Source organism: Oncorhynchus tshawytscha, linkage group LG33 (genome assembly GCF_018296145.1).
Source record: "Oncorhynchus tshawytscha isolate Ot180627B linkage group LG33, Otsh_v2.0, whole genome shotgun sequence".
Taxonomy (NCBI): Eukaryota; Metazoa; Chordata; class Actinopteri; order Salmoniformes; family Salmonidae; genus Oncorhynchus; species Oncorhynchus tshawytscha.
Genome location: NC_056461.1, coordinates 45,172,557 through 45,199,539, shown reverse-complemented (window position 1 = coordinate 45,199,539; position 26,983 = coordinate 45,172,557). Strand labels below are relative to the sequence as shown.

At 42.5% G+C, this 26,983-nt stretch overlaps 1 protein-coding gene across 3 annotated transcripts; it reads right to left on the bottom strand.

Moving 5' to 3' along the window:
- Positions 1-1,358: 1,358 nt before the first annotated feature.
- On the bottom strand, positions 1,359-26,778 carry bicdl2 (BICD family like cargo adaptor 2). Of its 3 annotated transcripts, none has more exons than XM_042311393.1 (10): positions 26,492-26,776; positions 22,494-23,004; positions 21,786-22,001; positions 20,471-20,587; positions 19,787-19,933; positions 18,616-18,768; positions 16,925-16,999; positions 14,245-14,327; positions 2,690-2,804; positions 1,360-2,315 (listed from the first exon to the last, which is right to left on the bottom strand). In XM_042311393.1, exons 2-10 carry the CDS (start codon positions 22,773-22,775, stop codon positions 2,136-2,138), a joined length of 1,368 nt encoding a protein of 455 aa, XP_042167327.1. In that variant the 5' UTR covers positions 22,776-23,004; positions 26,492-26,776; the 3' UTR covers positions 1,360-2,135. The 3 variants fall into 3 exon arrangements, with proteins under 3 accessions (XP_042167329.1, XP_042167327.1, XP_042167328.1); XM_042311394.1 differs by having other exon boundaries at positions 26,514-26,776; XM_042311395.1 differs by lacking the exon at positions 18,616-18,768 and having other exon boundaries at positions 1,359-2,315; positions 26,492-26,778.
- Between the last annotated feature and the right edge of the window lie 205 nt (positions 26,779-26,983).

Below are 26,983 nucleotides of genomic sequence, written 5' to 3'. Positions count from 1 at the left end.
AGCTTTCTCTTTCTCTCACTCCCGAGCTGCCTCGGTCCCGAGCTGTCCTTCAGTCCCGATCTGCTCCTCAGTCCAGTGGGGTTCTGGGTGAGGACTACTAGGCCATGGTCGGCGGCGGGGTGGACTATCCAGGGACGAAGGGAGAGGGGACTAAGACATTAAAGGAGTGGGGTCCACGTCCCGCGCCGGAGCCGCCACCATGGACAGACGCCCACCCGGACCCTCCCTATTGTTTTGAGGTGCGTTCGGGAGTCCGCACCTTAGGGGGGTTCTGTCACGCCCTGGTCAAAGTATTTTGTGTTTATCTTTATGTATTTGGTCAGGCCAGGGTGTGGCATGGGGTTTTTGTAATTGTGGTGTGTTTGTCTTGGGGTTTTGGTGGTGGTATTGGGATTGTAGCTTAGTGGGTTGTCTAGCAAGGTCTATGGCTGTCTGGAGTGGTTCTCAATCAGAGGCAGGTGCTTATCGTTGTCTCTGATTGGGAACCATATTTAGGCAGCCATATTCTTTGAGTTTGTCGTGGGTGATTGTCCTGAGTGTCTTGATGTCCTTGTTTGATGTTAGTTGACACAAGTATAGGCTGTTTTCGGTTTTCGTTTCGTTTATTGTTTGTAGTGTTCGTGTTTAGTCGTGTTTACGTTTGTTTAAATAAACATGGATCGAAATCGACACGCTGCAGTTTGGTCCGACTCTCCTTCATCACCACTAGAAAACCATTACAATTCTAAATATACACAGTAGAACATTCTAAATATACACAGTAGAACATTCTAAATATGCACAAGAGCACATTCTAAATATACATAGTAGAACATTCTAAATATGCACAGTAGAACATTCTAAATATACACAGCAGAACATTCTAAATATGCACAAGAGCACATTCTAAATATACATGGTAGAACATTCTAAATATGCACAGTAGAACATTCTAAATATGCACAGTAGAACATTCTAAATATGCACAAGAGCACATTCTAAATATGCACAGTAGAACATTCTAAATATACACAGTATAACATTCTAAATATGCACAGTATAACATTCTAAATATGCACAGGAGAACTGTCACGAGTCCGACCGAGGGTGGTTCCCCTTCCCGGGCGGGTGACGCTCGGCGGTCGTCGTCACCGGCCTATTAGCTGCCACTGATTGTCTTTCCTCCCCCTCCTTGTATGTTTATTGGTAGCACCTGTTTATGTTGAATTCGTTTGTCTTTATTCGACAGCCGGCCCGCCTGGTTGTTGTGAGGGATTATTTCAGTGTAACCTTCGGCTCTGTTGTAGAGGTACGTGTTAGTGCCTGGTCGTGATTTTTCCGTTGTACATTTTGATTCCCTGTGTTTGGGAACGTAACTATTGTGAGCACCCTGTGGTGCGTTGGTGCTATTAAAGACGCACAGCATTTCACTCTCTGTCTCCTGCATTTGACTCCACACCCACGACACCCGGAGCATTACAAGAACATTCTAAATATACACAGTAGAGCATTCTAAATATACACAGTAGAACATTCTAAATATGCACAGTAGAACATTCTAAATATGCACAGTAGAACATTCTAAATATGCACAGTATAACATTCTAAATATGCACAGTATAACATTCTAAATATACACAGTAGAACATTCTAAATATGCACAGTAGAACATTCTAAATATGCACAGTAGAACATTCTAAATATGCACAGTATAACATTCTAAATATACACAGTAGAACATTCTAAATATACACAGTAGAACATTCTCAACATTACACGGGCGTGGTATAGTATTGTAATGAGCCTGTAAGGCCACCGACAGGCGCATGTAGTTTGTTGACTAGCGTAAACAGTCTAGGACACTGATTTCCCATAAAATAATCAAGTTGTAATTTATTTGGATGAACACAGACAGTGCACACCAGCACTGACCCGCTGCACAAACGCCTCACCAAAAACTACCCCCAGTATCCTCACATACAGGAACTAATTTGCATAACATTGTGTGATAGGCTGAGAGACATTCGAATGTGTAAAACATTACAGTATAAACTAAATATCTTAATGTTTAACCATGTGATCTATATTTCAATATTTACATCAAATACCTGTCCTCTCTTTCCCTCTCTCCCCCGTTTCTATGTCCCTCCATCTCTCTATTCATCCCCTTTAAAGAGAGAAGAGAAGAATCCTCCTTTCCCTCTCTCTCCTCTGACTCTCATGGACCGAGATCTCTGCAGCCCCTTCCTCTTGCTCTCTTTCTCTCGTTCCTTTTCTCTCTCTTTCTCCTCTGCCTGCTGTTGCACCTGCTGACTTATCAGCAGCCGCATGTCCTCCTGAAAGAAAGAGAGAGAGAGGGGGGAGCGGGAGAGAGAGAAAGGGGAGAGCGAGGGGAGAGGAGAGAGAGAGAAGGGAGAGAGAGCGGAGTGGAGAGAGCGAGAGGGGAGGGGAGAGTGAGGGGGAGAGGCCGAGAGGGGGAAGAGAGCGAGAGTGTAGGAGAGAGCGAGAGGGAGGGGGGAGAGAGAGGTAGGGAGAGAGAGAGGGAGGAGAGAGGGTGAGAAGGAGGGGAGAGAGCGAGAGAGAGCGATAGAAGGGGTTGAAAGTGGGGAAGAGAGGTCGATAAAATAAAATAGTCAATTGAAATGTTTTCTTCTTTGTACTGTAACTGTCAGTCTGAGAAAACAAGCCCACCGTCACCCCCCAGACCCACCTGCCATGCGTCGACCTCCTGCGACAGCACCACCTTGTGTTGAATGGTGTTCAGCAGCTGCTGGGTCAGACTGTCTCTCTCCGCTCGCACCGTACACACCTCGCTCTCCAGGGAGCTACACACATACAGAGAGAGAGAGAGAGATCTTCAAAACCAAATGTTTGGTCTGAGGCCAAACCACACAACCAACAACATTGGACACTTTATGGAACACAAAGCCTTCACTATCTCATTCTGGAATATCCCAGGCCTGAGGTCATCTGCCTTTGGCCTAAAGAGCAGGAACCTGGACTTCAAAGAAATACAGACATTGTCATCCTACAAGAAACCTGGTGTAGAGGAGACGGACCCACTGGTTTCCCCATAGGTTACAGAGAGCTGGTAGTCCCATCCACCAAACTACCAGGTGTGAAACATGGTATAGAGGAGATGGACCCACTAGTTACCCTCTAGGTTACAGAGAGCTGGTAGTCCCATCCACCACACTACCAGGTGGGTGGTATAGAGGAGACGGACCCACTGGTTGTCCTCTAGGTTACAGAGAGCTGGTAGTCCCATCCACCACACTACCAGGTGTGAAACATGGTATAGAGGAGATGGACCCACTGGTTACCCTCTAGGTTACAGAGAGCTGGTAGTCCCATCCACCAAACTACCAGGTGTGAAACAGGGAAGGGACTCAGGGGGTATGATCATTTGGTATAGAGAATACATAACTCACTCTATTTTAAATTAATCAAAACAGGAGCAGTTTACATTTGGCTAGAAATTCCAAAGGAAATGATCACAACAGAGAAAAAAAGTCCTCCTGTGTGCTACCTATATCCCTCCACTAGAATCCCTGTTCAACAGAGACAAATGTCCTCCTGTGTGCTACCTCTATCCCCCCACTAGAATCCCTGTACAACAGAAAAAAATGTCCTCCTGTGTGCTACCAATTATCCCCCCACTAGAATCCCTGTACTTTAACCAAGACAGGTTGTCCATCCTGGAGGGGGAGATCAACCAGCCTTTCAAAGCACTGTCTGGAGCCACTACCGGTTCCTCATCGTCTCTAGTCTCATATCTCTGGACTTACAGTAGTCCTACAGTATGTGTTCTATATGATTACAGTATGTGTTCTAGAAGATTACAGTAGAACTACGGTATGAGTTTAGATGATTACAGTATGTGTTCTAAATGTTTACAGTAGGACTACAGTATGTGTTTATATGATTACAGTAGGACTACAGTATGTGTTCATATGATTACAGTATGTGTTCTAGAAGATTACAGTAGGCCGACAGTATGTGTTCTATATGATTACAGTAGGCCGACAGTATGTGTTCTATATGATTACAGTAGGCCGACAGTATGTGTTCTATATGATTACAGTATGTGTTCTATATGATTACAGTAGGACTACAGTATGTGTTCTATATGATTACAGTAGGCCGACAGTATGTGTTCTATATGATTACAGTATGTGTTCTATATGATTACAGTAGGACTACAGTATGTGTTCTATATGATTACAGTAGGACTACAGTATGTGTTTTATATGATTACAGTAGGACTACAGTATGTGTTCTATATGATTACAGTAGGACTACAGTATGTGTTCTATATGATTACAGTAGGCCTACAGTATGTGTTCTATATGATTACAGTAGGACTACAGTATGTGTTCTATAAGATTACAGTAGGCCGACAGTATGTGTTCTATATGATTACAGTATGTGTTCTATATGATTACAGTAGGCCTACAGTATGTGTTCTATATGATTACAGTAGGCCTACAGTATGTGTTCTATATGATTACAGTAGGACTACAGTATGTGTTCTATATGATTACAGTATGTGTTTTATATGATTACAGTAGGCCGACAGTATGTGTTCTATATGATTACAGTATGTGTTCTATATGATTACAGTAGGCCTACAGTATGTGTTCTATATGATTACAGTAGGCCGACAGTATGTGTTCTATATGATTACAGTAGGCCTACAGTATGTGTTCTATATGATTACACTAGGACTACAGTATATGTGTTCTATATGATTACAGTAGGCCTACAGTATGTGTTCTATATGATTACACTAGGACTACAGTATGTGTTCTATATGATTACAGTAGGCCTACAGTATGTGTTCGATATGATTACAGTAGGACTACAGTATTTGTTTTATATGATTACAATAGGAAATACAGTATGTGTTCTATATGATTACAGTAGGCTGACAGTATGTGTTCTATATGATTACAGTAGGCCTACAGTATGTGTTCTATATGATTACAGTAGGACTACAGTATGTGTTCTATATGATTACAGTAGGCCGACAGTATGTGTTCTATATGATTACAGTATGTGTTCTATATGATTACAGTAGGCCTACAGTATGTGTTCTATATGATTACACTAGGTCTACAGTATGTGTTCTATATGATTACAGTAGGCCGACAGTATGTGTTCTATATGATTACAGTATGTGTTCTATATGATTACAGTAGGACTACAGTATGTGTTCTATATGATTACAGTAGGCCGACAGTATGTGTTCTATATGATTACAGTATGTGTTCTATATGATTACAGTAGGACTACAGTATGTGTTCTATATGATTACAGTAGGACTACAGTATGTGTTCTATATGATTACAGTATGTGTTCTATATGATTACAGTAGGACTACAGTATGTGTTCTATATGATTACAGTAGGACTACAGTATGTGTTCTATATGATTACAGTAGGACTACAGTATGTGTTCTATATGATTACAGTAGGACTACAGTATGTGTTCTATATGATTACAGTATGTGTTCTATATGATTACAGTAGGCCGACAGTATGTGTTCTATATGATTACAGTATGTGTTCTATATGATTACAGTAGGACTACAGTATGTGTTCTATATGATTACAGTAGGCCGACAGTATGTGTTCTATATGATTACAGTAGGACTAGTATGTGTTCTATATGATTACAGTAGTATGTGTTCTATATGATTACAGTAGGACTACAGTATGTGTTCTATAAGATTACAGTAGGCCGACAGTATGTGTTCTATATGATTACAGTATGTGTTCTATATGATTACAGTAGGCCTACAGTATGTGTTCTATATGATTACAGTAGGCCTACAGTATGTGTTCTATATGATTACAGTAGGACTACAGTATGTGTTCTATATGATTACAGTATGTGTTTTATATGATTACAGTAGGCCGACAGTATGTGTTCTATATGATTACAGTATGTGTTCTATATGATTACAGTAGGCCTACAGTATGTGTTCTATATGATTACAGTAGGCCGACAGTATGTGTTCTATATGATTACAGTAGGCCTACAGTATGTGTTCTATATGATTACAGTAGGACTACAGTATGTGTTCTATATGATTACAGTAGGCCGACAGTATGTGTTCTATATGATTACAGTATGTGTTCTATATGATTACAGTAGGCCTACAGTATGTGTTCTATATGATTACAGTAGGCCGACAGTATGTGTTCTATATGATTACAGTAGGCCTACAGTATGTGTTCTATATGATTACAGTAGGACTACAGTATGTGTTCTATATGATTACAGTAGGCCGACAGTATGTGTTCTATATGATTACAGTAGGCCTACAGTATGTGTTCTATATGATTACACTAGGCCTACAGTATGTGTTCTATATGATTACAGTAGGCCGACAGTATGTGTTCTATATGATTACAGTAGGACTACAGTATGTGTTCTATATGATTACAGTAGGCCTACAGTATGTGTTCTATATGATTACAGTAGGCCTACAGTATGTGTTCTATATGATTACACTAGGCCTACAGTATGTGTTCTATATGATTACAGTAGGCCGACAGTATGTGTTCTATATGATTACAGTATGTGTTCTATATGATTACAGTAGGACTACAGTATGTGTTCTATATGATTACAGTAGGCCGACAGTATGTGTTCTATATGATTACAGTATGTGTTCTATATGATTACAGTAGGCCTACAGTATGTGTTCTATATGATTACACTAGGCCTACAGTATGTGTTCTATATGATTACAGTAGGCCGACAGTATGTGTTCTATATGATTACAGTATGTGTTCTATATGATTACAGTAGGACTACAGTATGTGTTCTATATGATTACAGTAGGACTACAGTATGTGTTCTATATGATTACAGTATGTGTTCTATATGATTACAGTAGGACTACAGTATGTGTTCTATATGATTACAGTAGGACTACAGTATGTGTTCTATATGATTACAGTAGGACTACAGTATGTGTTCTATATGATTACAGTAGAACTACAGTATGTGTTCTATATGATTACAGTATGTGTTCTATATGATTACAGTAGGCCGACAGTATGTGTTCTATATGATTACAGTATGTGTTCTATATGATTACAGTAGGACTACAGTATGTGTTCTATATGATTACAGTAGGCCGACAGTATGTGTTCTATATGATTACAGTAGGACTACAGTATGTGTTCTATATGATTACAGTAGGACTACAGTATGTGTTCTATATGATTACACTAGGACTACAGTATGTGTTCTAGAAGATTACAGTAGGACTACAGTATGTGTTTATATGATTACAGTATGTGTTCTAGAAGAGTACAGTAGGACTACAGTATGTGTTCTAGAAGATTACAGTAGGACTACGGTATGTGTTTTATATGATTACAGTATGTGTTCTAGAAGATTATAGTATGTGTTCTAGAAGATTACAGTAAGACTACGGTATGTGTTTTATATGATTACAGTAGGACTACAGTATGTGTTCTAGAAGATTACAGTAGGACTACGGTATATGTTCTATATGATTACAGTATGTGTTCTAAATGTTTACAGTAGGACTACAGTATGTGTTTATATGATTACAGTGGGACTACAGTATGTGTTTCATATGATTACACTAGGACTATAGTTTGTGTTTTATATGATTACAGTAGGCCAACCGTTTGTGTTTTACATGATTACAGTAGGAAAAACAGTAGAACTACAGTATGTGTTTTATATGATTACACTAGGACTACAGTATGTGTTCTATATGATTACAGTAGGCCTACAGTATGTGTTTTATATGATTACACTAGGACTACAGTATATGTGTTCTATATGATTACAGTAGGCCTACAGTATGTGTTCTATATGATTACACTAGGACTACAGTATGTGTTCTATATGATTACAGTAGGCCTACAGTATGTGTTCGATATGATTACAGTAGGACTACAGTATTTGTTTTATATGATTACAATAGGAAATACAGTATGTGTTCTATATGATTACAGTAGGCTGACAGTATGTGTTCTATATGATTACAGTATGTGTTCTATATGATTACAGTAGGACTACAGTATGTGTTCTATATGATTACAGTAGGCCGACAGTATGTGTTCTATATGATTACAGTATGTGTTCTATATGATTACAGTAGGCCTACAGTATGTGTTCTATATGATTACACTAGGCCTACAGTATGTGTTCTATATGATTACAGTATGTGTTCTATATGATTACAGTAGGACTACAGTATGTGTTCTATATGATTACAGTAGGACTACAGTATGTGTTCTATATGATTACAGTATGTGTTCTATATGATTACAGTAGGACTACAGTATGTGTTCTATATGATTACAGTAGGACTACAGTATGTGTTCTATATGATTACAGTATGTGTTCTATATGATTACAGTAGGCCGACAGTATGTGTTCTATATGATTACAGTATGTGTTCTATATGATTACAGTAGGACTACAGTATGTGTTCTATATGATTACAGTAGGCCGACAGTATGTGTTCTATATGATTACAGTAGGACTACAGTATGTGTTCTATATGATTACAGTAGGAATACAGTATGTGTTCTATATGATTACAGTAGGACTACAGTATGTGTTCTAGAAGATTACAGTAGGACTACAGTATGAGTTTATATGATTACAGTATGTGTTCTAGAAGATTACAGTAGGACTACGGTATGTGTTTTATATGATTACTTTATGTGTTCTAGAAGATTATAGTATGTGTTCTAGAAGATTACAGTAAGACTACGGTATGTGTTTTATATGATTACAGTAGGACTACAGTATGTGTTCTATATGATTACAGTATGTGTTCTAAATGTTTACAGTAGGACTACAGTATGTGTTTATATGATTACAGTGGGACTACAGTATGTATTTCATATGATTACACTAGGACTATAGTTTGTGTTTTATATGATTACAGTAGGCCAACAGTTTGTGTTTTACATGATTACAGTAGGAAAAACAGTAGAACTACAGTATGTGTTTTATATGATTACACTAGGACTACAGTATGTGTTCTATATGATTACAGTAGGAATACAGTATGTGTTCTATATGATTACAGTAGGCCTACAGTATGTGTTCTATATGATTACAGTAGGACTACAGTATGTGTTCTATATGATTACAGTAGGCCGACAGTATGTGTTCTATATGATTACAGTATGTGTTCTATATGATTACAGTAGGCCTACAGTATGTGTTCTATATGATTACACTAGGCCGCAGTATGTGTTCTATATGATTACAGTATGTGTTCTATATGATTACAGTAGGACTACAGTATGTGTTCTATATGATTACAGTAGGACTACAGTATGTGTTCTATATGATTACAGTAGGACTACAGTATGTGTTCTATATGATTACAGTAGGACTACAGTATGTGTTCTATATGATTACAGTAGGACTACAGTATGTGTTCTATATGATTACAGTATGTGTTCTATATGATTACAGTAGGCCGACAGTATGTGTTCTATATGATTACAGTATGTGTTCTATATGATTACAGTAGGACTACAGTATGTGTTCTATATGATTACAGTAGGCCGACAGTATGTGTTCTATATGATTACAGTAGGACTACAGTATGTGTTCTATATGATTACAGTAGGAATACAGTATGTGTTCTATATGATTACAGTAGGACTACAGTATGTGTTCTAGAAGATTACAGTAGGACTACAGTATGAGTTTATATGATTACAGTATGTGTTCTAGAAGATTACAGTAGGACTACGGTATGTGTTTTATATGATTACTTTATGTGTTCTAGAAGATTATAGTATGTGTTCTAGAAGATTACAGTAAGACTACGGTATGTGTTTTATATGATTACAGTAGGACTACAGTATGTGTTCTATATGATTACAGTATGTGTTCTAAATGTTTACAGTAGGACTACAGTATGTGTTTATATGATTACAGTGGGACTACAGTATGTATTTCATATGATTACACTAGGACTATAGTTTGTGTTTTATATGATTACAGTAGGCCAACAGTTTGTGTTTTACATGATTACAGTAGGAAAAACAGTAGAACTACAGTATGTGTTTTATATGATTACACTAGGACTACAGTATGTGTTCTATATGATTACAGTAGGAATACAGTATGTGTTCTATATGATTACAGTAGGACTACAGTATGTGTTCTAGAAGATTACAGTAGGACTACAGTATGAGTTTATATGATTACAGTATGTGTTCTAGAAGATTACAGTAGGACTACGGTATGTGTTTTATATGATTACTTTATGTGTTCTAGAAGATTATAGTATGTGTTCTAGAAGATTACAGTAAGACTACGGTATGTGTTTTATATGATTACAGTAGGACTACAGTATGTGTTCTATATGATTACAGTATGTGTTCTAAATGTTTACAGTAGGACTACAGTATGTGTTTATATGATTACAGTGGGACTACAGTATGTATTTCATATGATTACACTAGGACTATAGTTTGTGTTTTATATGATTACAGTAGGCCAACAGTTTGTGTTTTACATGATTACAGTAGGAAAAACAGTAGAACTACAGTATGTGTTTTATATGATTACACTAGGACTACAGTATGTGTTCTATATGATTACAGTAGGCCTACAGTATGTGTTTTATATGATTACAGTAGGACTACAGTATGTGTTCTATATGATTACAGTAGGACTACAGTATGTGTTCTATATGATTACAGTATGTGTTCTATATGATTACAGTAGGCCTACAGTATGTGTTCTATATGATTACACTAGGACTACAGTATGTGTTCTATATGATTACAGTAGGCCTACAGTATGTGTTCGATATGATTACAGTAGGACTACAGTATGTGTTCTATATGATTACAGTAGGACTACAGTATGTGTTCTATATGATTACAGTATGTGTTCTATATGATTACAGTAGGACTACAGTATGTGTTCTATATGATTACAGTAGGACTACAGTATGTGTTCTATATGATTACAGTAGGACTACAGTATGTGTTCTATATGATTACAGTAGGACTACAGTATGTGTTCTATATGATTACAGTATGTGTTCTATATGATTACAGTAGGCCGACAGTATGTGTTCTATATGATTACAGTATGTGTTCTATATGATTACAGTAGGACTACAGTATGTGTTCTATATGATTACAGTAGGCCGACAGTATGTGTTCTATATGATTACAGTAGGACTACAGTATGTGTTCTATATGATTACAGTAGGACTACAGTATGTGTTCTATATGATTACAGTAGGACTACAGTATGTGTTCTAGAAGATTACAGTAGGACTACAGTATGTGTTTATATGATTACAGTATGTGTTCTAGAAGATTACAGTAGGACTACAGTATGTGTTCTAGAAGATTACAGTAGGACTACGGTATGTGTTTTATATGATTACTTTATGTGTTCTAGAAGATTATAGTATGTGTTCTAGAAGATTACAGTAAGACTACGGTATGTGTTTTATATGATTATAGTAGGACTACAGTATGTGTTCTAGAAGATTACAGTAGGACTACGGTATATGTTCTATATGATTACAGTATGTGTTCTAAATGTTTACAGTAGGACTACAGTATGTGTTTATATGATTACAGTGGGACTACAGTATGTGTTTCATATGATTACACTAGGACTATAGTTTGTGTTTTATATGATTACAGTAGGCCAACAGTTTGTGTTTTACATGATTACAGTAGGAAAAACAGTAGAACTACAGTATGTGTTTTATATGATTACAGTAGGCCTACAGTATGTGTTCTATATGATTACACTAGGACTACAGTATGTGTTCTATATGATTACAGTAGGCCTACAGTATGTGTTTTATATGATTACACTAGGACTACAGTATGTGTTCTATATGATTACAGTAGGCCTACAGTATGTGTTCTATATGATTACACTAGGACTACAGTATGTGTTCTATATGATTACAGTAGGCCTACAGTATGTGTTCGATATGATTACAGTAGGACTACAGTATTTGTTTTATATGATTACAATAGGAAATACACTATGCATTCTATATAATTACAGTAGGACAACAGCATGGGTTTTATGACTACAATAGGACTACAGTGTGTGTTTTATATGATTACAGTAGGAAATACAATAGGACTACAGTATGTGTTTTATATGATTACAGTAGGCCTACGGTATTTTAATTTATTTACCCATTATTTAACCTGGTAGGCCAGTTGAGAACAAGTTCTCATTTTACAACTGCGACCTGGCCAAGATAAAGCAAAGCAGCGCAACACAAACAACAACACAGAGATACACATGGAATAAAAAAGCGTCTGTAGTACCAATCTGTCCCTGTCTGTAGTACCAACCTGTCCCTGTCTGCAGTACCAACCTGTCCCTGTCTGAGTCTGTAGTACCAACCTGTCCCTGTCTGAGTCTGTAGTACCAACCTGTCCCTGTCTGAGTCTGTAGTACCAATCTGTCCCTGTCTGAGTCTGTAGTACCAACCTGTCCCTGTCTGAGTCTGTAGTACCAATCTGTCCCTGTCTGAGTCTGTAGTACCAACCTGTCCCTGTCTGAGTCTGTAGTACCAACCTTTCCCTGTCTGAGTCTGTAATACCAACCTGTCCCTGTCTGAGTCTGTAATACCAACCTGTCCCTGTCTGTAGTACCAACCTGTCCCTGTCTGAGTCTGTAATACCAACCTGTCCCTGTCTGAGTCTGTAATACCAATCTGTCCCTGTCTGAGTCTGTAATACCAACCTGTCCCTGTCTGGGTCTATAGTACCAACCTGTCCCTGTCTGAGTCTGTAGTACCAACCTGTCCCTGTCTGAGTCTGTAGTACCAACCTGTCCCTGTCTGAGTCTGTAGTACCAACCTGTCCCTGGCTGAGTCTGTAGTACCAACCTGTCCCTGTCTGTAGTACCAACCTGTCCCTGTCTGAGTCTGTAATACCAACCTGTCCCTGTCTGTAGTACCAACCTGTCCCTGTCTGAGTCTGTAATACCAACCTGTCCCTGTCTGAGTCTGTAATACCAATCTGTCCCTGTCTGAGTCTGTAATACCAACCTGTCCCTGTCTGGGTCTATAGTACCAACCTGTCCCTGTCTGAGTCTGTAGTACCAACCTGTCCCTGTCTGAGTCTGTAGTACCAACCTGTCCCTGTCTGTAGTACCAACCTGTCCCTGTCTGAGTCTATAGTACCAACCTGTCCCTGTCTGAGTCTGTAGTACCAACCTGTCCCTGTCCCTGTCTGTAGTACCAACCTGTCCCTGTCTGTAGTACCAACCTGTCCCTGTCTGAGTCTGTAATACCAACCTGTCCCTGTCTGTAGTACCAACCTGTCCCTGTCTGAGTCTGTAATACCAACCTGTCCCTGTCTGAGTCTGTAATACCAATCTGTCCCTGTCTGAGTCTGTAATACCAACCTGTCCCTGTCTGGGTCTGTAATACCAACCTGTCCCTGTCTGGGTCTATAGTACCAACCTGTCCCTGTCTGAGTCTGTAGTACCAACCTGTCCCTGTCTGAGTCTGTAGTACCAACCTGTCCCTGTCTGAGTCTGTAGTACCAACCTGTCCCTGTCTGAGTCTGTAGTACCAACCTGTCCCTGTCTGAGTCTGTAGTACCAATCTGTCCCTGTCTGAGTCTGTAGTACCAACCTGTCCCTGTCTGAGTCTGTAGTACCAACCTGTCCCTGTCTGAGTCTGTAATACCAACCTGTCTGAGTCTGTAGTACCAACCTGTCCCTCTCTGTAGTACCAACCTGTCCCTGTCTGAGTCTGTAATACCAACCTGTCCATGTTTGAGTCTGTAATACCAACCTTTCTTTCCCTGTCTGAGTCTGTAGTACCAACCTGTCCCTGTCTGAGTCTGTAGTACCAACCTGTCCCTGTCTGTAGTACCAATCTGTGCCTGTCTGTAGTACCAACCTGTCCCTGTTTGAGTCTGTAATACCAACCCTGTGCCCAAGAACACCAAGGTAACCTGCCTAAATGACTACCGACCCGTAGCACTCACGTCTGTAGACATGAAGTCCTTTGAAAGGCTGGTAATGGCTCACATTACCAGCCTGAGTGTGAGTGTGAGTGTGTGTGTGAGTGTGAGTGTGTGTGTGTGTGTGTGTGTGTGTGTGTGTGTGTGTGTGTGTGTGTGTGTGTGTGTGTGTGTGTGTGTGTGTGTGAGTGCGTGTAAGTGTGTGTGAGTGTGTGTGTGTGTGTGTGTGTAAGTGTGTGTAAGTGTGTGTGAGTGCATACGGGTGTACCTGTAGCTGGGTTTTCCTTGACAGCTCCTGAATGGCTGTAGCTCCTCCCTCAGAGAATCAAGCTCCGCCTCTCTGGAGCATAGCTGAGGAGAACAAGAGAGAGAGATTAGAGAGAGGTTAGTGTGTTAGAAAGAGGTTAGAGAGAGGTTAGAGAGAGGTTAGAGAGAGGTTTGTGTGTTAGAGAGAGGTTAGAGAGAGGTTAGTGTGTTAGAGAGAGGTTAGTGTGTTAGAGAGAGGTTAGAGAGAGGTTAGAGGTTAGAGAGAGGTTAGAGAGAGGTTATAAGTTAGAGAGAGGTTAGAGAGAGGTTAGTGTGTTACAGAGAGGTCCGTGTGTTAGAGAAAGGTTAGAGAGAGGTTAGAGAGAGGAGCGTGTGTTAGAGAGAGGTTAGTGTGTTAGAGAGAGGTTAGTGTGTTAGAGAGAGGTTAGAGGGAGGTTAGTGTGTTAGAGAGAGATAAGAGAGAGGTTAGTGTGTTAGAGAGAGGTTAGTGTGTTAGAGCGAGGTTAGAGGGAGGTTAGTGTGTTAGAGAGAGGTTAGAGGGAGGTTAGTGTGTTAGAGAGAGGTTAGAGAGAGGTTAGTGTGTTAGAGAGAGGTTAGAGAGAGGTTAGTGTGTTAGAGAGAGGTTAGAGAGAGGTTAGAGAGATGTTAGAGAGAGGCTATTGTGTTAGAGTGAGGTCCATGTGTTAGAGAGAGCTTAGAGAGAGGTTAGAGGTTAGAGAGAGGTCAGAGAGAGGTTATAAGTTAGAGAGAGGTTAGAGAGAGGTTAGTGTGTTACAGAGAGGTCCGTGTGTTAGAGAAAGGTTAGAGAGAGGTTAGAGAGAGGAGCGTGTGTTAGAGAGAGGTTAGTGTGTTAGAGAGAGGTTAGTGTGTTAGAGAGAGGTTAGTGTGTTAGAGAGAGGTTAGTGTGTTAGAGAGAAGTTAGTGTGTTAGAGAGAGGTTAGCGTGTTAGAGAGAGGTTAGTGTGTTAGAGAGAGGTTAGTGTGTTAGAGAGAGGTTAGTGTGTTAGAGAGAAGTTAGTGTGTTAGAGAGAGCTAGCGTATTAGAGAGAGGTTAGTGTGTTAGAGAGAGGTTAGTGTGTTAGAGAGAGGTTAGTGTGTTAGAGAGAGGTTAGTGTGTTAGAGAGAGGTTAGTGTGTTAGAGAGAGGTTAGAGAGAGGCTAGTGTGTTAGAGAGAGGTTAGTGTGTTAGAGAGAGGTTAGTGTGTTAGAGAGAGGTTAGAGAGAGGTTAGTGTGTTAGAGAGAAGTTAGTGTGTTAGAGAGATGTTAGAGAGAGGTTAGTGTGTTAGAGAGAGGTTAGAGAGAGGTTAATGTGTTAGAGAGAGGTTAGAGAGAGGTTAGAGAGAGATTAATGTGTTAGAGAGGTAAGACAGCGGGTCTTACCTGGCTCCAACATTAGACTAAAAATACATTATAGACAAAAGACTCCAATTTACATACAGTGCCAGTCAAACGTTTGGACACACCTACTCATTCAAGTGTTTTTCTTTTAATTTTATTTAATATTTTCTACATTGTAGAATAATAGCGAAGACATCAAAACTATGAAATAACACATGGAATCATGTAAAAAGTGTTAAACATATAAAAACATAATTTATATTTGAGATTCTTCAAAGTAGCCACCCTTTGCCATGATGACAGCATTACACACTTAAATAAGCTTAAATAAGCAAAGATAAACGACAGTCCATCAAAGCACACTTAACCAGCATGGATACCACAGCATTCTGCCGCGATATGCCATCCCATCTGGTTTGTGCTTAGTGGCATGGCATCATCAGCATACATGGACCCACGTGCTTTTTTTAATGCCAGTGGCAGATCATTGGTAAAAATAGAAAATAGTAGAGGGCCTAGAGAGCTGCCCTGTGGTACACCACACTTTCCATGTTTGACATTAGAGAAGCTTCCATTAATCCTCTAAGGTCGATGTCCTCGGAAATCTAATTAGTATAATAAAAATAAACAAATATTTTTCATTGGATGTGACTCAATCCACCATATCCGCCTATGTCACACTTCCGCATCTGTGGTGAAAGAGCTAGAGCGATGTCTGTCAGACCATGAGACATCTGTGGTGAAAAGTGACAGATAGAGCGATGTTTGTCAGACCATGAGACATCCCGAAAATCGGTCTTCTCACAAAATGATTTTTAGCTTCTGAACGGTTTGTCCTACAAACTATTAAAATATTAACTACTGTGGAAAGGTGAGACTCTCACAAACACGTACATATTGGTTGTTTTGCTCTAGGATGCCCACAGGCTTGAATGTCCCCAGGTACCAGTTGAAAGAACTAATGGAAGTACAGTATATATTGAGACTTTAGTAACAAAAAATTATTGGTTAAATACATCTAAAAAAAATATATGTTTTCTGATCTTTCTTATATCGCTCTGATAAAGGACAGACAGAATAAACTTCCTTTAGGAGTACTATCTGTTGCTCCATCTAGTGGTCTTCAAAATCAAATAGCAAAATTATCCCTGATAGGACCTTTTTAAAACAATTTCCAATACCTTAGTATATATCCACATAGCAAGAGGTAGCTTTTGGGAGTCTCAACCCGTTGGAATGTTGTCAAGGAGGGCGGTGTGTAAGGCATGAGCCAAAAGAGGGGGAAGTGGTACCCGCAATACAAGCAGAGTGATGTCCTTTACATGTGTGTGTGTATTAACTCACCTTTTCTCTCAGTGTGTCTATCTCCTGGTCTTTGTCTTGTAGGATGGTAGAGTGGGCCAACAGTGTCTCTGTAGCCTGGACAACAAGACACACTGTCATAGCAACAACGCACTGTCATAACAACAACACACACTGTCATAGCAACAACACACACTAATATAACAACAACACACACTGTCATATCAACAACACACAGTATCATAACAACAAGACACACTGTCATAGCAACAACAACACACACTGTCATAGCAACAACAACACACACTGTAATAACAACAATAACAATACACACTGTCATAACAACAAGACACACTGTCATAGCAACAACAACTCACACTGTCATAGCAACAACACACACTGTCATAACAACAACAACAATACACACTGTCATAACAACAAGACACACTGTCATAACAACAAGACACACTGCCATAGCAACAACATGACACACTGTCATAGCAACAACACACGCTGTCATAACAACAACACACACTGTCATAGCAACAACAACACACACTGTCATAGCAACAACAACTCACACTGTCATAGCAACAACACACACTGTCATAGCAACAACAACAATACACACTGTCATAGCAACAACAACAATACACACTGTCATAACAACAACAACACACTGTCATAGCAACAACACAGACTGTCATAGCAACAACACAGACTGTCATAGCAACAACACACACTGTCATAACAACAAAACCCACACTGTCATAGCAACAACACAGACTGTCATAGCAACAACACACACTGTCATAACAACAAAACCCACACTGTCATAACAACAGCACACACTGTCATAGCAACAACAACAACACACACTGTCATTTCAACAACAACAACACACACTGTCATAGCAACAACAACACACACTGTCATAACAACAAAACCCACACTGTCATAACAACAACAGTACACACTGTCATAACAACAACAACATACACTGGCATAACAACAACAACACAGATTGTCATAGCAACAACACACACTGTAATAACAACAACAACAATACACACTGTCATAACAACAAGACACACTGTCATAACAACAAGACACACTGTCATAACAACAACAACACACACTGTCATAGTAACAACAAGACACACTGTCATAGCAACAACATGACACACTGTCATAGCAACAACATGACACACTGTCATAGCAACAACACACGCTGTCATAACAACAACACACACTGTCATAGCAAAAACACAGACTGTCATAGCAACAACACACACTGTCATAACAACCGTCCTTCCCTCAGCAGCCTCCACTGGTGTGTGAGTACCTGAGTCTGCTGTATCTCACTGAGCAGGGACAGAGGGTGTGTGAGTACCTGAGTCTGCTGTATCTCACTGAGCAGGGCCAGAGGGTGTGTGAGTACCTGAGTCTGCTGTATCTCACTGAGCAGGGACAGAGGGTGTGTGAGTACCTGAGTCTGCTGTATCTCACTGAGCAGGGACAGAGGGTGTGTGAGTACCTGAGTCTGCTGTATCTCACTGAGCAGGGACAGAGGGTGTGTGAGTACCTGAGTCTGCTGTATCTCACTGAGCAGGGACAGAGGGTGTGTGTGTACCTGAGTCTGCTGTATCTCACTGAGCAGGGACAGAGGGGGTGTGTGAGTACCTGAGTCTGCTGTATCTCACTGAGCAGGGACAGAGGGGGTGTGTGAGTACCTGAGTCTGCTGTATCTCACTGAGCAGGGACAGAGGGTGTGTGTAAGTGTGTGTGTCGTCCAGACTGGTGTCCTCTTCCAGCCTCTGGACTCTCCGCTCTAGAGAACGGCTCAGTGTCCGCAACTCAAACACCACACTCTGTTCCTGCTCCAACTACACACACACACACACACACACACACACACACACACACACACACACACACACACACACACACACACACACACACACACACACACACACACAGGTTTGGGTTAGCAGGGTTAGTTCCTCCGACCCCCCACCCTACTCCATGTCTCTATCCCCAATGTCACTCCCCCCCACCCTACTCCATGTCTCTATCCCCAATGTCCCTCCCCCCACCCCCTTCTACTCCCTGTCTCTATCCCCAATGTCCCTCCCCATGTCCCTCCCACCCCCCATCCTACTCCCTGTCTCTATCCCCAATGTCCCTCCCACCCCCCACCCTACTTCCTGTCTCTACCCCCAATGTCCCTCCCACCCCCCATCCTACTCCATGTCTCTACCCCCAATGTCCCTCCCACCCCCATCCTACTCCATGTCTCTATCCCAATGTCCCTCCCACTCCCCCACCCCCTACTCCCTGTCTCTATCCCAATGTCCCTCCAACTCCCCCACCCTACTCCCTGTCTCTACCCGAATGTCCCTCCCACCCCCCACCCTCCCACCCCCCACCCTACTCCATGTCTCTATCCCCAATGTCCCTCCCACCCTCCCACCCTACTCCCTGTCTCTACCCGAATGTCCCCCCCAACCTACTCCCTGTCTCTACCCGAATGTCCGCCCTCCACCCTCCCATCCTACTCCCTGTCTCTATCCCCAATGTCCCTCTATCCCCAATGTCATCCCCCCACCCTACTCCATGTCTCTATCCCCAATGTCCCCCCCCCCCCCCCACCCTACTTCCTGTCTCTATCCCAATGTCCCTCACACCCCCACCCTACTCCCTGTGTCTATCCCCAATGCCCCCCCCCACCCCCTCCCTGTCCTACTCCCTGTCTCTATCCCCAATGTCCCTCCCACTCTCTATCCCCAATGCCCCCCCCCCCCCCCCACCCTACTCCCTGTCTCTATCCCCAATGTCCCTCCACCTACATCCAAATTAAGCAATCAACCCAGTCCCTCCAAGACCCACCCCCTGTGTTCTCACCTGGGCTTCTCTCTCTCTCAGATTGGTCTGTAGATCTGTCAGTCTGTCTCTCTGCCTCTCCCTCTCTCCTCTCAGCCTATCACAGTCCTCCTGCCACAGCCTCAACTGTTCCTCCATATTACCCAGCCTCTCCTTCAACACCCTGTTCTGAAGAGGAGAGGAGAGAGGGATGAGAGGAGAGGAGAGAGGGATGAGAGGAGAGGAGAGAGGGATGAGAGGAGAGGAGAGAGGGAGGAGTGTGTGTGTGTGTGTGTGTGTGTGTGTGTGTGTGTGTGTGTGTGTGTGTGTGTGTGTGTGTGTGTGTGTGTGTGTGTGTGTGTGTGTGTGTGTGTGTGTGTGTGTGTGTGTGTGTGCGTGCGTGTGTGTGTGTACCTCTGCTTGTATGTTGTCTAGTTGTGTAGAACTAATGGTTTTGCTGAGGGAGGAGTGTGTGTGTGTGCGTGCATGCGTGCATGCGTGCGTGTGTGTGTGTGTGTGTGTGTGTGTGTGTGCATGCGTGCGTGCGTGCGTGTGTGTGTGTGTGTGTACCTCTGCTTGTGTGTTGTCTAGTTGTGTATAACTAATGGTTTTGCTGAGGGAGGAGTGTGTGTGTGTGTGTGTGTGTGTGTGTGTGTGTGTGTGTGTGTGTGTGTGTGTGTGTGTGTGTGTGTGTGTGTGTGCGTGTGTGTGTGTGTGTGTGTGTACCTCTGCTTGTGTGTTGTCTAGTTGTGTAGAACTAATGGTTTTGCTGAGGGAGGAGTCTTCCATCTCTTCTCGGAGTGAACGGAGTTCCACACGCAATGAGTGTTCTACTGACACCGCCTGGGGGAGGGGGAGGACAGGGTGGGAGGAGAGGAGGAAGGGGGAGGACAGGGAGGAAGGAGAGGGGGAGGGGGAGGACAGGGACGGAGGAGAGGAGGGAGGGAGGAGAGGAGGGAGGGGGAGGACAGGGTGGGAGGAGAGGAGGGAGGGGGAGGACAGGGAGGAAGGAGAGGAGGGAGGGGGAGGACAGGGAGGGAGAAGAGGGGGAGGGGGAGGACAGGGAGGGAGGAGAGGGGGACGGGGGAGGACAGGGACAGAGGAGAGGAGGGAGGGAGGAGAGGAGGGAGGGGGGGAGGACAGGGAGGAAGGAGAGGAGGGAGAAGGGGAGGACAGGGAGGGAGGAGAGGAGGGGAGGGAGGAGAGGAGGGAGGGAGGGGGAGGACAGGGTAGGAGGAGAGGAGGGAGGGAGGAGAGGAGGGAGGGGGAGGACAGGGAGGAAGGAGAGGAGGGAGGGGGGGAGGACAGGGAGGGAGGAGAGGGGGAGGGGGAGGACAGGGAGGGAGGAGAGGGGGACGGGGGAAGACAGGGACAGAGGAGAGGAGGGAGGGAGGAGAGGAGGGAGTGGGGAGGACAGGGAGGAAGGAGAGGAGGGAGGGGGGGGGACAGGAAGGGAGGAGAGGGGGACGGGGGAGGACAGGGACAGAGGAGAGGAGGGAGGGAGGAGAGGAGGGTGGGGGAGGACAGGGAGGAAGGAGAGGAGGGAGGGGGAGGACAGGGAGGAAGGAGAGGAGGGAGGGGGAGGACAGGGAGGGAGGAGAGGAGGGAGGGAGGAGAGGAGGGAGGGGGAGGACAGGGAGGGAGGAGAGGAGAGAGGGAGGAGAGGAGGGAGGGGGGAGGACAGGGAGGGAGAGAGGGAGGAGAGGCGAGAACGAGTTGTATTGTGTTGTCTGTCTGACGTGTGATTAATGTAGGTGTGGTTGATTCAGCTGGCTGGTCCACATTCCATTCCACATACCGTGGTCGAGTTCCTGTCTGACTACATTGAAGAAGTTACATTTCATCAAGCAATTGTGTGCCACACCACAGTTTGAAGGTTTTGAAGACATCTCCCAATGTCCTTGTGACCTGGACGAACGTCGACTATTCCACTGGATCTGGTGTGGCCACCCTGGTTAAACACCTTTCCAGGAGTTGAGATCTAGCAGGCGTCTACAATGTAGTCAGCCTGGAACTCATCTATGTGTGTGTTTGTCTGTACCTCTGCCAACTCTTCCACCAGGCGGTGGTTGTGATTGGCCAGTTCAGTCAGCTGTGTGTTCTCCTCCCGCTTCTGGCCCTGCCCCCGGCTGTGATGTCGGTCCAGCTCGGCCAGTAAGGAGGAGAGTTCGGAGGTTAGCTCCGCCTCTCTCTGTTGTGACGACAGCTCACATACCTCCAATCTCCTCCGGAGAACATGCTTCTCCTGCTGCAGGACCTGACACACACACACAACCACACACGCACACACATGCACACACATGCACACACAACCACACACGCACACACACACATGCACACACATACACACACAACCACAAAAAACACTACATCTATACATCGTTGCTCCTAAAACACTGGTTCTCTCTTAGCTGTCTGTCTCTCTGTGTCAGTTGTCTCTCCTCTACCTGTCTGTGTCAGTTGTCTCTCATCTACCTGTCTGTGTCAGTTGTCTCTCCTCTACCTGTCTGTGTCAGGTATCTCACCTCTACCTGTCTGTGTCAGTTATCTCTCCTCTACCTGTCTGTGTCAGTTGTCTCTCCTCTACCTGTCTGTGTCAGTTATCTCTCCTCTACCTGTCTGTGTCAGTTGTCTCTCCTCTACCTGTCTGTGTCAGTTATCTCTCCTCTACCTGTCTGTGTCAGTTGTCTCTCCTCTACCTGTCTGTGTCAGTTGTCTATCCTCTACCTGTCTGTGTCAGTTGTCTTACCTCTACATGTCTGTCTCTCTGTGTCAGTGCCTCGGCCAGCTCTTCATTCCTCTCCAACAGAGCCTGGCCCAACTCAGCAGCCAGGATCAGATCTGTCTCTAGACCCGCCTCCAGCTCTGCCTTTAACCCCGCCTTCCCCATGGAGCCACTCCCACCCTGGCAGCAGGAGGAGGAACTGGAGGAGGGATAAGCGAGAGAGAGAGAATGGGAGGAGGTGGAGGAGAGGGGGAAGAAGGAGTCTTCCAAGCTGGGGGAGGGAAGGCTGTCCTTTCTGGAGAACATCGGAGGAGCCACAGGGGTTGGAGGTTACACCACCTTGTTAGTGTCAGGGGTCAGAGAGCCCTACCCCTCATCTCTCAGTCCGCTACGCCTTAAACAACTTGATCGGGACTGGTCTGGTTTGAACTGGTTTCGTTCTGGTCTGGGTCTGGTTCTGATCTGGACTGGTCTGATCTGGTCTGGGATAGGGTGGAGAGGTGAAGGCCCCCCTGGATTGGTTGGATCTCTGAAACTAAAACAAACAGAAACAGTCCCCGATTGGCTGAATGGTGATGACGTGAAAGCTGATTGATTAAATGGTGATGATGTGAAAGCTGATTGGCTGAATGGTGATGATGTGAAAGCTGATTGGATGAATGGTGATGATGTGAAAGCTGATTGGATGAATGGTGATGATATGAATTGTAAGACGTTATTTCGTTTACTTAATACAATACTACCCCTATACTACCACTATACTACAATATTACCACAATACTGCTGCTATACTACCACAAAACGACCACTATACTACAATATCTACACTATACTGCTACAATACTAACAGTATACTACAATATGATCACAATACTACTCCCTGCTACCACTATACTACGGTACTGCCGCTATTCCACCACTGTACTACAACACTACCGCTAATAAACCACAATACTAACACTATTCTACAACAATACTACCACTGCCCTAAAATACTACCGTCATACTACTGTGATACTACCACTATACCACAATACTACCACTATACTACAACACTGCCACGATACCACAATACTACCACTATACCACAACACTGCCAATAAACTACAGCACTACCACTATGCTACTATGCTGAGACTATACTACAACACTACCACTATACTACAACACTACCACGATACTATTATACCGACACTATACTACTATGCTGACACTATACTACTATACTGACACTATACTAAAATACTGCCACTATGCTATTATATTGACACGAAACTACAATAATACCACCATACTACTATGCTGACACTATACTACAACACTAACAATATACTACTATGCTGACACTATACTACAATACTGCCACTATGCTATTATATTGACACTAAACTACAATAATACCACCATACTACTATGCTGACACTACACTACAACACTACCACTATACTACTACACTGACACTATACTACAACACTACCACTACACTACAATACTACAACACTACCACTACACTACAACACTACCACTACAATACAACACTACCACTATACTACTACGCTGACACTATACTACAGCACTACCACTATACTACAACACTGCCACCATACTACAACACTACCACCACACTACAACACTACCACTACACTACAACACTACCACTATACTACAACACTACCACTATACTACAACACTACCACTATACTACTATGCTGACACTATACTACTATGCTGACACTATACTACAACACTACCACTGTACTACTACACTACCACTATACTACTACGCTGACACTATACTGCAACACTACCACTACACTACAATACTACAACACTACCACTACACTACAACACTACCACTATACTACAGCACTACCACTATACTACTACACTACCACTATACTACAACACTACCACTATACTACAACACTACCACTATACTACTACACTGACACTATACTACTATGCTGACACTATACTACAACACTACCACTATACTACAACACTACCACTATACTACTACACTACCACTATACTACTACGCTGACACTATACTGCAACACTACCACTACACTACAACACTACAACACTACCACTACACTACAACACTACCACTATACTACAACACTACCACTATACTACTACACTGACAATATACTACAACACTACCACTACACTACAATACTACAACACGACCACTACACTACAACACTACCACTACACTACAACACTGCCACTATACTACTACGCTGACACTATACTACAGCACTACCACTATACTACAACACTACCACTATACTACAACTACCACTATACTACAACACTACCACTGCACTACAACTACCACTATAATACAACACTACCACTACACTACAACAACTACCACTATACTACAACACTACCACTATACTACAACACTACCACAACACTACTACAATACTACACACTACCACTACTACACTACCACTATACTACAACACTACCACTATACTACCACTATACTACACACTACACTACCACTACTACAACACTACCACTATACTACAACACTACAACACTACCACTATACTACAACACTACCACTACACTACCACTATACTACAACACTACCACTATTCTACTATACTACAACACTACCACTACACTACAACATACTACCTACTACAACACTACCACTATACTACAACACTACAACACTACCACTACTACAACACTACCACTATACTACACACACTATACTATACACTACCACTATACTACAACACTACCACTATACTACAACACTACTACAACACTACCACTATACTACAACACTACCACTATACTACAACACTACCACTACACTACAACACTACCACTATACTACAACTACACTACTACTACACTACCACTATACACAACACACTATACTACAACACTACCACTACACTACAACACTACCACTATACTACTACACTACACTATACTATACTACAACACTACCACTACACTACAACACTACCACTATACTACTAACACTACACTATACTACAACACTACCACTACTACCACTATACTACTACACTGACCACTACTACTACAACACTACCACTATACTACAACACTACCACTATACTACAACACTACCACTATACTACAACACTATACTACAACACTACCACTACACTACAACACTACCACTATACTACAACACTACCACTATACTACAACACTACCACTATACTACAACACTACCACTATACTACAGCACTACCACTATACTACAACACTACCACTATACTACAACACTACCACTATACTACAACACTACCACTATACTACAACACTACCACTACACTACAACACTACCACTATACTACAACACTACCACAATACTACAACACTATGACTACACTACAACACTACCACTATACTACAGCACTACCACTATACTACAACACTACCACTATACTACAGCACTACCACTATACTACAACACTACCACTATACTACAGCACTACCACTTTACTACTACGCCGACACTATACTACAACACATCGCTATACTACTGTGCTGACACTATACTATTATACTACTACAATGCTGCTGCAGTAATGCTGCAATGCTACCACTATACTACTATGCTGACACTATACTATTATACTACTACATTACTACCACTATACTGCTGCAATACTACCACTATACTACTATGCTGGCACAATACTATTATACTACTACAATACTACCGCTATACTGCTGCAATACTGCCACTATACTACTACATTACTATAAATTGCAGTTTCAGTGGCATACCCTATCCACCTCCCCATTCCACAGTCACACCGATACACACCCTTCTCTAAAAGCTGGTTTGGGTTGCATAAACAGACATTATGGAACAGAGAGAACTGTACTGTCCTCTACACACACACTAACCGTTAACACCAAACACCAAACACTAACCGTTAACACCAAACACTAACCATTAACACCAAACACTAACCATTAACACCAAACACTAACCGTTAACACCAAACACTAACCTGTGTGTGTTGTGTCTCCTACCTGCTCCTGCTGCCGTTGCTGCCAAACAACTTCTACTGCTCTTCCTGTTTACCTCCTCAGGTGTGATTCATCGGGTTTCTGTGGGGCTGCCCCTCACCCTCTGCATATTAGTAGGTGGGAGTGGGATGTATGATGGGGGGTTACTCCACGTATTCATGTATTTATGTGGACGTAGCAGCACTCTCTATTGTCCTCGTCAATTTTCACCATTGCGGACCATAAAATATATCATATCATATCTGCGTCTACGGGAGCGGGGCATGCAAATGAGGCTGGAAGCTCCACCTACAAGTGACACACAGAACAGTCAGTCCTCTCTCTCTCTCTCTCTCTCTCTCTCTCTCTCTGTCTTTCTCTGTCTTACTCTCTACCCCCCTTTTTCTCTCTCTCTCTCTCTATCTCTCTCTCTCTCTGTCTTTCTCTGTCTTACTCTCTACCCCCTCCCCTTTTTTTCTCTCTCTCTCTCTATC